The sequence below is a fragment of the Podarcis erhardii genome (assembly GCF_964252035.2).
Source record: "Podarcis erhardii genome assembly, chromosome: 8".
Lineage (NCBI taxonomy): Eukaryota > Metazoa > Chordata > Lepidosauria > Squamata > Lacertidae > Podarcis > Podarcis erhardii.
The window spans coordinates 90357033-90373614 of NC_138499.1; the positions used below are offsets into that span (position 1 = coordinate 90357033).

The 16582-nt window shown below is 43.8% G+C and overlaps 1 protein-coding gene across 1 annotated transcript in view; it reads left to right on the top strand.

Moving 5' to 3' along the window:
- The first annotated feature begins 16301 nt into the window (after positions 1–16301).
- The window catches only part of RIN2 (Ras and Rab interactor 2), a 57642-nt gene continuing 57361 nt past the window's right edge, over positions 16302–16582 (top strand). The window contains exon 1 of the mRNA XM_081872663.1: positions 16302–16388. Within this exon, the coding sequence (XP_081728789.1) occupies positions 16332–16388 (57 nt within the window). The 5' untranslated portion in view covers positions 16302–16331. The remainder of the gene's footprint in view (positions 16389–16582) is intronic.

Sequence of the window (16582 nt, forward strand, 5' to 3'; positions counted from 1 at the left end):
AAAATAAGCTAATGCCCTTCTAGGCTGCATCAAAAGCAGTATAGAGATCTGGAAGTAATAGTCCCACTCTATTCTGCCTTGGTCAGACTGCACCTAGAATACTGTGTCTGGTTCTGGGTGCCACAATTTAAGGATACTGACCAGCTGCAATGTGTGCAGAGGAGGGCAACCAAGATGATCAAGAGTCAGGAAACCAAGCCTGATGAGGAATGGTTGAGAGAGTTGAATATGTTTAGCCTGGATAAGTGTAGACTGAGAGGAGATATAATAGCCATCTTCAGATAGCTCAGGGGCTGTCAGCATTCTAACTTGAATGTGGTTGGTATAATAATAATAATAATAATAATAATAATAATAATAATAATAATAATAAATTATTTATACCCAGCCACTCTGGGCGGCCTCCAACAAAATATAAAAAAATACAATAAAACATTAAAAACCTCACTAAACAGGGCTGCCTTTAGATGTCTTCTAAAAGTCAGTTAGTTATTTCCTTGACATCTGATGGGAGGGCGTTCCACAGGGCAGGCACCACCACCAAGAAGGCCCTCTGCCTGGTACCATACCTGGTACTTGTTGAGTTTTCTAGCCACATCTTAGGCATACAGTAGGCCCACAACTTACTTGGGGCTTATGTTCCAGGGACTGCACCTAAAGCCAAAATAAACATATAGTCAAAACCCACTGGGTTTAGTGGCAGGTGGGATTACCGAAGTCATTTCTCCCTGAACCCTGCCTCCTTTCTGCCTCTTCTTCTTCTTCTTCTTTTTTTCCATGCACTGAAATATAATTGCACACAAGTTGTGGACTTACTGTACTTACTGAGAAAGGTATCCACTGGATTTAGTGGGACTTAATGTATGGGCTTTTAAAAATGTGTGTCACAAGTTGATAAAAGCTTCACAATTATTGTGTTGTCAATAATTACGGTTAGCAGCTTTTAATAAATGTGAATATTATAGGGGAGCACAAGTACATACATAAAACAAATCCATATTCTGAGCCTGATTTAACTTAAAGCTGGGCATATGCAGAGGTGCCAAGGAGAGCTAAGAGACAGCGTAATGAACATCCCAATCCTTCATGCCTTTTCTTCTTTCTGCAGTGCTTTCCAGAACTTGGACGGCAAAACTCCCTTCGCTTGGTGGAGCCGCCTTCTCTGCTCCAGCTCCGAGGCTGGCGGAGCACGAAGCCTCTCGCGTCTCCCCCTTTCACGCTGCATATTTTCCGCCGTCCTGGGAAGGGAGCGGGGAGTCAATTGCAAAGAAAGAAAGAAGGCAGGCAGGCAGGCAGGCTGGTTCTTTGAAGGGAGCCAAAGGGAAGGAGCGCCGGGCTTCGGGCGCGCAGCGAGCCCGGCTGTCCGCGGAGAACTAGATCTGGCGAAGGCAAAGCACTCTGGGCATGCTCAGAGGCACGCCTGGCGAGGTCGCGCGGCTAAACCTGACCCCGCAACGCCGCTTGACGAAGGGAAAGCGGGGGTCTCCCGCACTCGCCCAACTCTGCCCCCGATGCGAGGAGGGGAAAGCGCTCTGGACGTCCTCAGAGGCACCCTTTTCTGAGGCTGCGCGGAGCCCGGGTTTGGGGGAGCCGCGGCCCCCCTGGCCGCAGCCGGGCACCTGCGGCACCCGCGGACTCGCGCCGCCCCCCAGTCCTGAAGCGCCAGCCCGGCCGCCCCCCCCCTCTCTCTCTCTCTCCCGCCCGCCCCCTCCCTCCCTCCCTCGCCCGCTCGCTCCCGCCTGTTGCTCCCGGCCTCGTCCAGGAGCGACTTCCTCTTCCTCTCCGACGCCGCCCCCCCCCCCCGCGCCCGGAGTCGGCTCGCCTGGCGCGCCTGGTTGGGGAGCCGCTCGCCCCGGGGAAGGGGTCCCGCGAAGCGCCGCTGCGCCCGAGAGACGGGCGGGGGCCCGGCGAGACCCGCCAGAGCAAGCCCGCCTCGAGAGGTCAGGAGCGGAGCCGCCTCGGGCGGGGGGGGGGCGGGGGAGGGGGAGGGGGGCTGCTGCTCCGGGGGGGAGGTCGCGCTGGTCGCGGGGAAAGAAAGGGGTCGCATCCTGAAGTGTGCTGGCTTCCGAGGCGGGGAGGGGGCTGTGCTCCTCCGAGGGGCGCTCCGGACTTCACCTGCCTTTCGCGTCCCCGCGGCCTCGGGCCAGGCAGGGGGGTCTCTTGCGCTTTGCCAGCCTCCCAGTTGCGCCTCAGCCGCTTTCCCTTCCGACAGCCGAAACTTCCCAAGCCCGACCTCCCTCCGGTGTAGAGGATGGAGCAGGAGGGCCACCTTGGCCCTGGCACCAACAGTGGTGGCAATCCGACCCCTTCCTGGGGAACTTTGTGGGTGCTGGCGCCCCAGGGACTTGGCACCCATGCTATGGAACACGGGGCGCTTCCCGACAGAAGTTCGGAGCTGCTCCTTCGGGCAGGCAAGTTTTTTGCAGCTTCCGCAGCTTGTCATCAAAACGCCTGCAATGCTTAACATTTAATCTGGAAACATTACTGTGGAGAAACCTGAAAAGTAATGAATACTGTAAGCTGCTCCACATCTGCCCACTGCTCCTTAGCACACTTTTTCTGGGTGGGCAGTTTGTCACTTGTAGAGCGTTTCAGTGAGTGGCCTCCAAAGCCACACTTGCTGCCATTCCGAGCCATTTTGCTTATAGAGCAGCACAGTTGATAATGAAGGTGCCTATTTCCACCAATAGCTAGAAACACGCTTGAGCTTAAGCAATCTAATCAAGAGGAGCTGTTTCCTCAAGATCTCCAGTAGAGCCAGTGTGGTGTGTGGACTAGATGCTCGGAGACCAGGGTTCAAATCTCCACTTACTATGGAGCTCATTGGGTGACTATGGGCCTCTGTAGCTGTTCCTTAGAGGAAAAGGTGGGGTATGTAAATAAATGAGTGAGTAAGTGAAAGAAATTACCTGGGAAACTGAAACTGGGCCTTAAATAAAATAAAGAATTAATTCAAAGGTCTTATGTAAGATCTTTTTATTCCTCTTGTGCAAGTCTTGGTCAGGTAAACACCACACTTGCACAATACTTTGGTATTAAGAATTAAAAACAAACAAGCAAACAAACAGAATAGTTATTGTCCCCTCCCTAAAGCAGAAGACTTCATTTTTCCCATTGTGAAACATGATGATAATGAAGACTGAATACCAAGTCGCTGGCCAGCAGTGGCAGGGCTGGATGGCACAACCACCACCCCATCTTCAGCCCCTCCACTTGTGTGAACCAGGGAAGAAGGGTGGTAGTGGTGAAATGACCTCTTTGCTCCCAGGCTGGTGCAGCAAAGAGACTTGAATCAGGCCCTGCCAGCTTGGGATCCAGCAAATCCTGTGCTGATACAGTACTGCCTCCAAAATACGGTACCCCATTTCAGGCAGGGATAATTCTGGTGGTATTTTCCAGCAGATTTAGTGGGCATGTTGGGACATTCTTTGCTAGTGTGGCTTCCTTGCCAACGGCAGAGCTGGGCATGGCTGGGTGGAGGGACAACTCCATCCCATCCTAATCTCATCCAGCAGAGTGGATCAGGATTTGAATTGCTCTTCCCAGCTGCTAACTTGTTCCTGCACATTTCCTGGATCTTTTTTTAAAGGTGTGCATGCACAGGTAAAGAAATATTTGTATGTATGCATTAGAATCAATGTTAAATATTTGAACTAGCTGTAATAATAAATGCAAATTTCACATTTGTTTGTAATTGTGATTTAAGGATGTATTGAAGGTGAAAAAAAGCAGGGGGGAGTGTTGTGGTAGTCCTTTTCGGAAAAATCAGCATAGAAAGAGCTAAAGAAGCCTAAAAATGAATTTTTGTTCTCTCAACATAAAAATGCTTATTTGCTTATATTCAACTTTGGACCAAACATTTCCTGCAGGATTTTTGATCAAGGTCTTGGAAGTCAAACGGACTTCCAGAATGGATTCCGTTCGACTTTCAAGGTATGAGTAATAACTTTTATTAGTGTTTATCTAACATGGGGGCAAAATGCAATAAAACAATTATTGAAAGTACTCAGATTACATGGTACAGAATGTGCATAACATAGCAAAGTTTTTGTTTTGTTTCTGTCTTACCAATGGGTTTTATTATTTATTACCGTATTTATTTGGAAGGCCCCATGTGTGGCTGCTACTCAAAATCCATCTCTATATGGGACATCTGTGTGATAAGCAGCAATGTTTAATGTTTCTCCAGTGGTCTTTTGAAGTGCCATACAGACCTTGGGACAGTTGAAAGTGGCATGTGAACATAGCACATGGTAAGACCATGGCATGTGGAAGAGACATGCAAGAGTTGTTTCCCCATCGAGAGGACTGGAGAGAGAGGAAGGCTAGAATCACATACCACCACTATCCTATTGGCATACCTAGTGCAACCTTCCTGAATCTGGTACTCTCTAGGTGTTTCAGATAACAGATCTCAGCTATCTAGGCTGTACTAGATGGGACTGGTAGGCATTACATTTCAAAACATTTGAGGAAGGCTCATCTAGTGAAAAATTGAATCGATGCAGCTCTGCTAACTCCCAGTGCAGCATTTTAATAGGTTTTTCACCACAGAGTCCCATAAGAGAATTTTTTTGGCTGACAGTGGCTCTCAGTGTTTACCAGAAAGCCAGGCTGTTTCACTCTTCTTTTTCTGTTGCTTTTCTTGTAAATCTATTCTTGACCTGTGTATTTCCACAATGTCAAATTGGTAAATGAAAATTTGAACTGCTCTAGTTTTTTAGAGCAGTCGCATTAACATGGTGATTGTTGTTGTTGTTATCCATCTGCCTTGAGAGACAATGGAGTGACCTCCCTGGGGCACAAGCCTGGGCAGTATGTAAATGGAAGTCCTGGGCTGCCCAGACGACAAGACATCCCCCTCGGCCTTGCTAGTGTGGTCCAAAGGGAAGCAGAGCAATATGTTTGGCTGCAGGAGTTGTTGGAAAGAGGCGCCATCCAACTGTTTTGGGGACTCCACTCTGGATTTGTGTAGAGTTTATTCCTTAGCCTTTTCTTTACCTGAAGAAATCCCACAAGGCAGTGGTGGCTTAGGATCAGAGTTTTCCTTCTCCTAGATGGGCTACCGTATCTTCCCATGTTGACAAGCCCCACCTGCTCCTCATTTCCCTCTATAGCATATGCAGAAGCCACCTTCTTAACCGATGAACCCACTATTGGTCTCGTCCACTCAATCCACCGGAGCCTGTCATCGCATGCAGGGGAAGTCCCTAACTCACTGAGGGTTTGAGACCCGTTGGTTGCCCTTACCTGGTTTAGATGGTCAGTCAAATCCATTTCCTGGAATGCTGATAGCTTCTAGGAGCCACAGGTGAGAGCTGAGTGCAGCGTGAAGACTAAAGGTGGACAAACTGTACTACCCCTCCCCTAATACTCCATGGATTCTCCTCAAATGTATGAGGGTCAAACAGTTTAAAATACTGTTTTGAAACCTAAGAATAACTTGATTCTATTGACACAACCTTTCTGCAGTTTTCCATGGCATAGTGACACAATGTGAGAGGCTGCTGCAACAAAATAATATGAAGTGGTGGCAGGCACTGCCCTTTGTAGACAGGGAAATATTGAGAACTCATACAAAAGCATGAGACAGCCATAATACATGTCCCCCCCCCCTCCCCCAGAAAATGACACAGTCATTTTCATGAGTCTGAGGCTCCTCTTATGAATATGTTATCAAGCTTTCCAATCTTTTGGAACATTTCCCACAATAATTTACCTGCAAAGGAATCTTTGTGCAGTTGCCATTGCAGGGGATTGTGGGCATGCACATGATTCATAAGTATCAACGTACTCCATAGAACAGGCATGTGCAAGATCCGTTTCAGGGGCCTAATGCGGCCTGCCAGTTGGTTTAATCCAGCCCCTGTGGCAGTTTATTTCCTGGGGTAAAATCCTAAAAAGAACCTTGACAACTTCAGTCCTAAAAAAACCTCAACAACTTCAATCCTAAAGAGAGCTCAACAACTTTGGTTGGCCCTTTGGTCGGCCCTCACTGCCCTTCACTTCACCAAATCTGACCCTCTTTGAAAAAAGTTTGGACACCACTGCCATAGAACATCTTCAGCATTTCTCTGCTGATGCACTTTGCAAGGGAGGTTACAGGCAATCTGTCTTTCTGAGAAGCTTCTCCTTTACAGATCCATTATAGAGTTAGTTATTGAGGAACACTTGGAAAACTTTTCAAGAACTCAATACCCCCCCGCCAAAGCAGAGTTAGAAAGGCGCTTATTTTAGAGTATTGACTGGTTCAAGTGGCATTATTATATATGAGATTTAAAATAATTTGTTTTCTACCTTAGAAAAATATGGTTCTGCTAGTGAACTTACTGAATTACTGGTTGCATTCACTCAGTCAGAACTAAAAATCTGAAAGCATTCAGTTAAACACCAACTCTACAATTCTGTGATTCTGTGACTTTTAGAAGTAGGTTAAAAGTAGGAAAACCACACTTAGTCTGCTCACTGCTAGTAATTTCATGTCTCTTGCTACACTCCAGTTTTGTCTGATCTGTCCAGAAAGAGAGGCTGTTTCTTGAATGGGCAGAAAAATATTCCCAGTTCACAGAAGACAGCATAAACTTTCTAGACAGCTGTAGGTTTTTGATTTTATTTTATATCCCTGTTACTGACCCAAATTCCAAACAATGGTCCGAAAATTTTGGATGGGCTGGCTCTCTTCCAAGAACTTTGTGATCCTTTTAAGATTTGGAGAGCGCACAAGCATCACTGTTCTGTAACTGGTTAAGCTTTCAGCAAAGGACAAGTGTACCAGTTTGGACTTTGTCACAGATTATGTGTGAGAGAGAAAATATGCAGCGGGTCCACTGAGTAGCAGTTTGTTCATAAGCTACATCAAGTTTTGGAAAAGAGTAGAAAGCAATCCAGTCTTGAGCAAGTGTCTTTTCATTGCAGAAAATTACTAAACCCATCAGGAATTCTTACATAGTATGTGAAAGTAAATTTGTTTGCTTTGCTCATAGAAATGAACACCACTGACTTCATGCAAACTTGTGTGTGGTGTCAGAAGTCTTGATGAGCTGAGCTATACACAGCATGTTGTTAGTGATAACTGGAATTCAGACTCATTAAAGTCAGTTTCCAAGGTTCTTTCACACTAGTATCATTTCCAAAGTTTAATTACCTTTAACATGGTATAGAACATGTTAACTATATATGAAAATGAAAAATGAGTCATTGGTTGTAATTTTAACAGAATTACTCTGCAGTAATTAGAAGCACTGGTAAGGATGTTGCAGTCATAGCAATCAACATTGGCCCTCAAGTTTGTATCCCCCCCCCCGCCCCACGAGTGAGCTTGATTGCTGACACTGCCTTATTTGATATTTACAGACTGTTATTCAAATAGCGTGCAGAGAGGCTTTGACAGTTTTACCCCAATGTAAATTGAAGGCTTACTGTATGTCAAATATATTTGCATGATTGCGTGATCAGATCGTAAGGGCCCCTTTCCCCCCTGTCCTGCTTTGCTCCCAGTTAAGTGACATAGTCCAGCTTTTCCCATTGGCCATGTGCTGGAATGGCTGGTGTCTCTGGAGAAGAACCCTCACAGGGAAACACAAATATCCAATAATCAAGACTGCCATTGGGTCCTGTGGTGGAAGGAGAGTCTTTCATGTGGCCTGGCTTGATGCCCATAACCTTTCAAAAATGGACTGAATTTTGGAGTGCCTGTATTCAGTGCAACATGTGAAACCACTTTTCTTTTACTCTTCCAAAACTGACACTGAATGGTAGTCAGCTATGTTTTACAGAGTAGACCCATTGAAGTTAATCAGCATGGCTAAGTTAGGTCTATTCATTTTATTAAGTTTTAGTAGGTCTACTCTCAGTTAAATGAGTGCCACTCAATGAATTTTTTAGGTTGCTCTGCAGAACTTTTCTGCAACATCCAAAGCCCAGTGCGCTATGTGCATTCCTCTTCTTCCAGTTGTGGAAGGTAAGCTGTGGTTTCTTACATTGTGCTTCGGTGGTGTGGTTTCAAAGCACAGTATGATACGAGAAGGCCCCACCTTTCTCAAGTTCTGAGGCATGTTAAATACCAATCCTGTGTGAAATACAGTACAGTACTTTCAAAACAGTGAAATCTCAAATACCAGTAGTACTAATGTTCCCTCTTCCTCATCTTTTTCTTTAGACTCAGATTCCTAGAGAGTGAAAGTTGATCCTCTGCTATTTTTGTTGATAACGTTTTATCTTTCATGACTTCTGCTATCCCCAGGTTCAGCACCTTTGCACTCTGCCTTGAAGTTTTCTCATCTACTTTTTCCTGCTTAGGTCTACTCTGTTAATGAATAACACCTGGCACTTGCCATGTTAGATAAGGGGCAAAGTTTCAGAGAGCCAAATAATTGCACTAGGGCAGATCTCAAAATGCAATCCAAGCCTTGTTAGGGCTGCTTTTGAGAGTAATGTACAATCTTAAAATGACTGTAGTTGAATGTGCATCTTGGTAGTTATATATATATATCACAATTGTTAAATTACATTTTTAGAAATATTTAGAACTGGAAGAAGGGGTTAGGAATCTGTAAGCAATAAAACTGGAGTAAAGTCACACTGGTTTGCAGACTACACTACTGTATTAGCAATCTGAATAGATTGTAAGATCCTGTCCTGAGTTGGAGGTGGTTAGGCTTGTCTATAAAAGGTGCTCACAGGTGGCTTTCTCCATGGTGATCGCATGATTGAGGGCCCCTCACTTATTTTTGTTTGTACAATGAGCAGACTTTCAATTTCTTTGTTCACATTGCTGAACTATTTAAAGGGCAGATCCTGTAACTATTTGTATACACAGCTCACTGAAGTCAAACAGAATAAAAGCAATATCTGGAAATCCACATAGAATTTCTAACTGCGATGATCAGACAACTGATGTTTTATGAGCTTGTTTTCATCTTGGTTGCTCTTTGTTGTTGGAAACTGGGATGGGGAAGGGACTGGAACTCTCCATACTTCCACCCCATTAAATTTGAGCCAATTTGCCTTTTTAATTGACTTTAATCAGTGCCTGAAATAGACAAAACAGGAAGTAGGGTGGTCCCAAAACTGGAGAAAAGTGAAAGTGGGATGGTTAGACCAGAGTCAGTTTTGGCTTCCTCTTTGTTGAACAAGCATCCTGAATTGCTTAGACAAATCTTATTTGGAGGTTATATTATATCTAGTCTTGATGAGCATTTGTCCTGATTTGTTCATGGGGTGGTTAATATGACAATGAATATTTGTCTTGCATTTATCCTAATTTGCTTTTAGGGTGTTATGGGGTGCTTATACATCTTTCTGCTGATCATTTATTCATCCTACTTTTCAAAGCATTTTACTTTATATCTGTTTTGATGAAAATTTTAACTTTTATGCTTCGTTATAATCTATAGATTTAAACAAATACTATCTTCCTACCTGTCAGGTTAGAAACGCTTGCCTTTTATAATCCACATACAGCTTTATTGAGGTCTGTAGACCCAAAATGCACAGTAAAGGTAAAGGACCCCTGACAGTTAAGTCCAGTCACGAACGACTCTGGGGTTCCGGCCCTCATCTCGCTTTACTGGCCAAGGGAGCCGACATTTGTCCGCAGACAGTTTTTCTGGGTCATGTGGCCAGCATGACTAAGCCGTTTCTGGCGAAATCAGAGTAGCGCACGGAAACGCCGTTTACCTTCCTGCTGGAGTACCTATTTATCTACTTGCACTGGCGTGCTTTTGAACTGCTAGGTTTGCAGGAGCTGGGACCAAACAACAGGAGCTCACCCTGTCATGGGGATTCGAATCGCCGACCTTCCGATTGGCAAGCCCAAGGCTCAGTGGTTTACAGCACAGTACAACAATAGTAAATATCAACAGTTATTGAGGTGTAAGATCAGCCTTACTAGCCAACAGAGGAGCTTTAGCCTGTAAATATTGATTTCTGATTCTCACTGCCTCCGAGAGGAATTTTGCTGCAGCCAATGTAATAATATTAAACTTATCCTCAAGGAGAACCGTGACATAAAATAAGTCATTAATTTTAGGTTGTTTCGTTAGTATTGGATTGATTAGATGCTTTCTAACCTGTTTATACAGATTACAATGCAACAAAACATCTTGGGCGAATGGGCACAGCCTGTCTTGGTATGTGACACCAGCGAATCTTCTCAGCACTTCAGAATGGAAAACATTTAATCTGGCTTTAGGAAACAAACAACAGTAGTTAGATACAGCCAAATTCTTAAGGGAGGCAGATAACAAAAAACCCTGTAAGTATTAGATTCCTGACGCAGATGGGCCACAGGTCACATGCGAGCGATATCGTAAATCACTAAAGGCAATATCCCATAACCTCTGTTTCACAGTTTTGAGGGCAGAATCATACCTCAGGTGGGTAAGAAAAGATGGTGAAAGGCCTATTGAAGAGGCCTTTAGTACCATGGTTTTTGACCAGGAGCTGATGTACTCCATTTATCAAATGAAGGAGTAAACATACAGATAAACCCATGAAAACATCAAATTTGTGCTCTGTTTCTCTGTGTTGTACTTTGCCCTTAGTGAGTCTGTACGTCCTGTTCTCTTTCACGCTGTAAGAATGAACAGAATCTCTTTCTGACGGTTTACGGAAGTTGGGACTCCCCCCTCCCTCCCTCCTCCTTCTTCAAATCCCGTACTTTGTTTGCAGTTACAGCTGGACTAACAATGCAACATTTGAATTAAGAGATCTGTCAAGTACTGGCACCATAGACAGTTCCTGTATTTTGGCTCCTGAATGTCAATGTAATCCTGTGTGTCACTGTATCAGTGGACTCCATGAACTAGGCTCTCAGCCGACTGTGGAAAAGGAAATAATGTCAAAAGAAGGGAAGTTTGCCAAGGCCTAGATAAAAATGTGCTATTTTAAGCAACCCCCAGATTTGTGGGCTAGATATAAAATATTAAAATTTTAATAGACCAGTACATTTATATTGGAAGAAAGTTTTTTGCTCTACCAGGAAAGTGTTCAGAACCATAAATCAGCATGGGAAATACTGGCACAACCTAATTATTAAGATTAGGAAAAAGGCACTCTTGGTATAAACGCCAACCTTCCTTTTAAGAAGCAGTTCTGGATCTGGGAGGTACTCTAAAGCTCCTAACGGTACTATAGCCACTCCTTAACAGCATTACCATCTTGTTTAATTTCAGTTTTGACCATTTTAAAATACGACTCCCACCGCTGCATTTTGAAGTACATATCCCAACCATCTAGAGTCCATCAAATGATAGTAATTTGTAAATTGCAAATTCAGTAAAAATATATTAGGGTGTGATTGTGGAAGCTGCATCATGGGAATATTATTTCGAAAGTAAACAAGTAATCAATTTGTTTGGTATAAATAGTAAAACTATCATTATGGAATGGGACATCCCTATTTTTATTGGAGAAATGTTGGAGGGTATGGATTTGTTTGCGTTTATTGTTTGTGTTTTGTGCATTTTGTGTTTAAAATGAATATAACTTTTTTTAAAAAAAAATCTCACTAGAATTTCCAAACTATGTTACCTATAACTATGAAAGTTACATCCAGGTGTGGCTCACGTATAGCTTGTAGTGATCACTGCCAGACATTGGCATACAGACAAAGAAGTAGAGCAACTCAGTGGTTATAAATGTAAAGAGTTTTGTTTAGGTAAATTTAGGTAAATGCACAAATACACAATGCGCAACACCTTGCTTGACAACAGCAGTACATGTTGAAAAGGGTTTTAGTAGACAACCTATGCAGCCCGTTTCAGCAGTGTAATGCGGCAGCTAAACAAACTTCTCAGTTGTGTCAACAGAAGTATCCAGATCAATAATATCATTGATTTATTAATCACCTTCAAAACAACAGTCTCAAGTCAATGCATACTGAAGATAGTTAAAAGCACAAAACAGCAATTGCTGTTATAGTTTCATTTTGCTTTTGTTTTTATTATTCATTTCACGGTTTTATTTCGTACTTTTATGTTGTGAATCGCCCTGAGATCTTTGGATAAGGGCAGTATACAAATTGTTAAAAATAAAACCATACAAAATAGACACTGATGGCAAAGACCTGAGATTTCAAAGAAATGGTGCACATCATACCAACCCTCAAGAAGTTGTCTTTGTTTGATAGAGTCCATTTAGTTGAGGACCAGTCCTTAAAAGTCACTACAGCCCTATTTTGGAACATGTCGTATTACATTAATAATATTTTCTGCTGTCACAAGGCCCCTGGTGACTAAATCGATTTTCTCAAAAATGTTTACTTTCCTTTGTACATACGTTGGGAGGCCTCTGTAAGAGGGAAGGATTGAGAAGACACGTTGATGATTGTTAAGAGGGTTAAGTTCCATTGAGTCTGTGCTGTTTTGTCGGGAGCCTTTTTAGTTAGGTTAGAATGAACAAGATTTCCTTGAGACGTCTTGATAAAGGTTGGTTGCTTGGGAACGGAGATTTCCTTTCGTTTTCCCGTAACCCCGCTGGAGGGCGACGTATGTTCTGCTGGGGCTTGGGGCTTGTCCTCCGGATGCTTTCTTGAAGGAGATGAGTTTGTGGTTTTCTTTTGTGTTGCAGAAACTGAGTTCTTTATCGTTGGATTCTCCAACAGCTTAAAGAGCTTTTGGAAATTCATTTTTTCAGTCCGACAGAGCGGCTTTCCCTTTCGGCTTCCCAGTTTGATATTTTTAGGCTTTTTCTTTTTTTGCTTTGAGTTTTTTCTCTTTAAGTCTTGGGAGCAGGGGACCCTCCCTCCTCTTGAGCTGGTTGGATTCTGTTTGGTTTTTTTGTAATCAAGGCCCAGTTGGGTTTCATTTCCATTGGTCATATTATTAGTTGTTATGTGAAGGAAGGAGGCTTCTTGTCTCTTAATTAATTCAGTTAGGGTGGTAAGCAGGCACAAACTTTCCGAAAGGAAATTTTTAATTGGCTCTAGTTCTTTACTTAACTATATAGAATAGTTTTTGAGCAGCTCATCCCTGACAGGTAAAAAATGTAGTTGTCCGGGTGCTGTAACCTTGGACTGTTTAGTTGTTTGTCTGTCTCAGCCAACTCAACTGAGGGGGAGCACCTTAATTCTCTCCTGATAGTGAGGGTAAGGAAGTCCCGTTTATCCTGGTTTCTGTGTTTTTCAGGAATAGTTCCTGTTCCAAATATATTTCAGGGCCCTCTTTGGCTTTTCTGGCTTGTTTTAAATCGGTTGCTAGATCTATCCCTTCCCTTCTGTCATTCGTTTTTGCCTCCCTCCCAGTCCAGGTGTGGTCAATAGACCATTTATGAGAATGGAGGTTTCCTGGATTGTTTGCTTTGTTTGCCTTAGGCTGAAAGTAGGGTGAAATTTTGACCTGCTTTTTCTTTGGGGGAGTTATAGTGGATTGTGTGGAGGAAATTCCCAGTTCTTTGTAGCACTGTCTTGTGAGTACCATGCTCGGACTCAGAAATGGAAGCTGCTTTTTCTGGCCCATGATTTTGAGGGCTTTGCTTGGGAGGAGTTCTAGTTGTTTTAAATAGCTTCAAAAGGAGGGGGAGATTAGATTATCAGCCCAGCAGCTCCCGAAGTCCTTTTCTAACAGGAGCTGGCGCTTATTTTCAAGGGTTGAGCCTTTTTTATCGGAGTAATTTGATGAATAGAGCTCCTACTCACTCAGCAGAGACTCAGTGGAGACTTGACCCGGTGCCATCGTCTGGCAAAGACCCATTTATCCCTCTACCTCTGTGAAAGCCTGTTGGAACAAAATTGTTAATTGTTTCCGAAAAGTGCAGATCGTGGCCACCTGCCATGCTTTGCCAGGAATGCTGTTCTACAACCCATTACATGTCCCATCAACCCCAGCCACCATGACCAATGACCAATGATCAGGGATGTTGGGGTAGATTCTTAAATATATCTCGAAGACTGCTGCAGTAGATAGGACCCAAGTCCAAATTATGGGAAAGGGGATTTTGACTGAACATTATTAAGAACACCACGCATAGGAATATTGGAAGCCGCCTTAAACCAAGTGAGACCATTGGTCCATCAAGCCCAGTATTGTCTACACCATGTGTAGGCAAACTAAGGCCCAGGGGCCACATCTGGCCCAATCGCCTTCTCAATCCAGCCCACGGACGGTCCGGGAATCAGCATGTTTTTACATGAGTAGAATGTGTACTTTTATTTAAAATGCATCTCTGGGTTATTTGTGGGGCATAGGAATTCATTCATTATTTTTTTTCAAAATATATTCCGGCCCCCCACAAGGTCTGAGGGACAGTGGACCGGTCCCCTGCTGAAATAGTTTGCTGACCCCTGGCCTACACTGACCGGCAGCAGCTCTCCAGTATTCAGGCAGGAGCCTCTGCTAGCCCTGCCTGGACATGCTGGTATGCTTTCAAACTGCTGGGTTGGCAGGAGCTGGGACAAAACAACGGGAGCTCATCCTGTCATGCGGATTCGAACCACCGACCATCTGCTTGCAAGGCCACCTATCAGGGATGTTGTAATGGTAGGGTTTTTCATGCATTGATGGGTTGGATTAAATGATATTTTGAGATCTATTATTCTTATTCCAGATCTATTATTCTTATTCATCATGGCATGACCATCCACATGTCGCTTTTTAAACTGGCAGAAAAAGTGAGGGTTGAGTGTGTCACTATAGTCTGTGTCTTGGCTCTGTGACCTCGATTTGTGGATGATGGCTGTGACTGACGCAGTAATTGAAGCGGAAACACTCCGTACATGTTCTGAAGCCCCAAGCTTTAGTGGCTGAGTACTGAGTCTTGGCCCAGAAAATGAGATAATATGTGTGTTCTGTACCTTGTACCTTGTTTGAACAAATGGCCCTTTGGCCCTTTCATGCAGCACACAATTAAACTACGGCACTTTCCCACAGGAGGCAGTGATGGCCACCAACGTAGTTGGTAGGCTTTAAAAGAGAGTTAGACAAATTCATGGAGCCATGATGGCTATGCTCTGTCTCCACAGTTGGGGCAGTAAGGCTTCTGAATGCCAAGTGCTGGAAGTCATAGGAGGGGAAAGGGCTCTTGTGCTCGAACCCTGATTGCAGGTTTCCCACAAGCATCTGGTTGGCCATTGTGAGATTAGGGTGCTGGAATAGATGGGCTATTGGCCCGATCCATTATTTATCGTTATTATTGTTTATTAAATATATATATATTGCCCTTCATCTGAAGATCACAGGGCGTTTTACAACATAATCCCCACTCCGCCATGAAGCTCCCTGGGGGACCTTGGGCCAGTCACCATCTCTTAGCCTAACCTAATTCACAGGGTTGTTGTGAGCACAAAATGGGGGGGAGGAGAACCATGTACACCAGTGTTTCCCAACCTTGGGCCTACAGCTGTTTTTGAACTACAATTCCCATCATCCCTGACCACTGGTCTTGCTAGCTAGGGATGATGGGAGTTGTAGTCCAAAAACAGCTGGAGGCCCAAGGTTGGGAAACACTGATGTACACCACTTTGAGGTCCATGGAAGATAAAGGTGGTATATAAATGTAACTCCTCAAATAACTTTGTGTCCCCATCCTGCAGCAGTCTCTCTTAATGTTAGATCTGTAATCTTATAATCTTATATGGTAAAGGTAAAAGGTAAAGGACCCCTGGACAGTTAAGTCCAGTCAAATTGGACTATGGGGTATGACGCTAATCTCGCTTCAGGCTGAGGGAACTGACGTTTGTCATGTGGCCAGCATGGCTAAACCACTTCTGGCACAACGGAACACTGTGACAGAAGCCAGAGCACAGAGAAATGCTGTTTAGCTTCCTGCTGCAGCAGTACCTATTTATCTACTCGTGCTGGTATGCTTTCAAACTGCTAGGTTGGCAGGAGCTGGGACAAAACAACGGGAGCTCACTGTATCATGCAGATTTGAACCACCGACCTTCTGATTGGCAAGTCCAAAAGGCTTGGTGGTTTAGACCACAGTGCCACCTGTGGCCCCTAATCTTCTATGGAGGATTAGGGGGCCTCCTACTATTTGCTCAATGTGCACTTTTGACTGAGGTCAAGCAAACAAAGCCATTTATTGCAGTTAAAATAATAATCATAATAAGTTGGTTAAAATCACCATAAGCAACTTGTGGGATGTATGAAGAGGGGGAAATGCCAGCAGCACTGTCTTTAAAGTGCAATCTACAGGAAATAATAGACCAAAAGGATAATATTAAAGGCTCTGGTAGGAACTAAATGGCACTGTGTTGTTGACGGGAAAAGATCTTGGCAAAAGTGTTGTGACTGTTCCTGTGGCTTAGAAAGGAATTTCCTACTGACTGGACTAACCATTAAATATGTCTCTGCTTCTAGGAGGAGTTCGGTGAAGCTTTCCCAGAGAAAATGTCAACCTTGGCCATGGAAGCGCAGGGTCTTGACGAGAGAGGAAGTTTTTTTAAGGTACCTGAAAATTTGTTACTTTATTTTGAGTAGGGAGACATTTTTTTTCTTTGACATGTAAAGTACTTATCTGTTAACTGCTAATTGCTTTCCAACCTCAGTATTTAGAGAAAACTACAATAAGAAAACCTGGCTTTTGAACCATTGAAATTTGTATTTCTGCAGTTCTAGACTTTTGTAATCTTAACAGAATA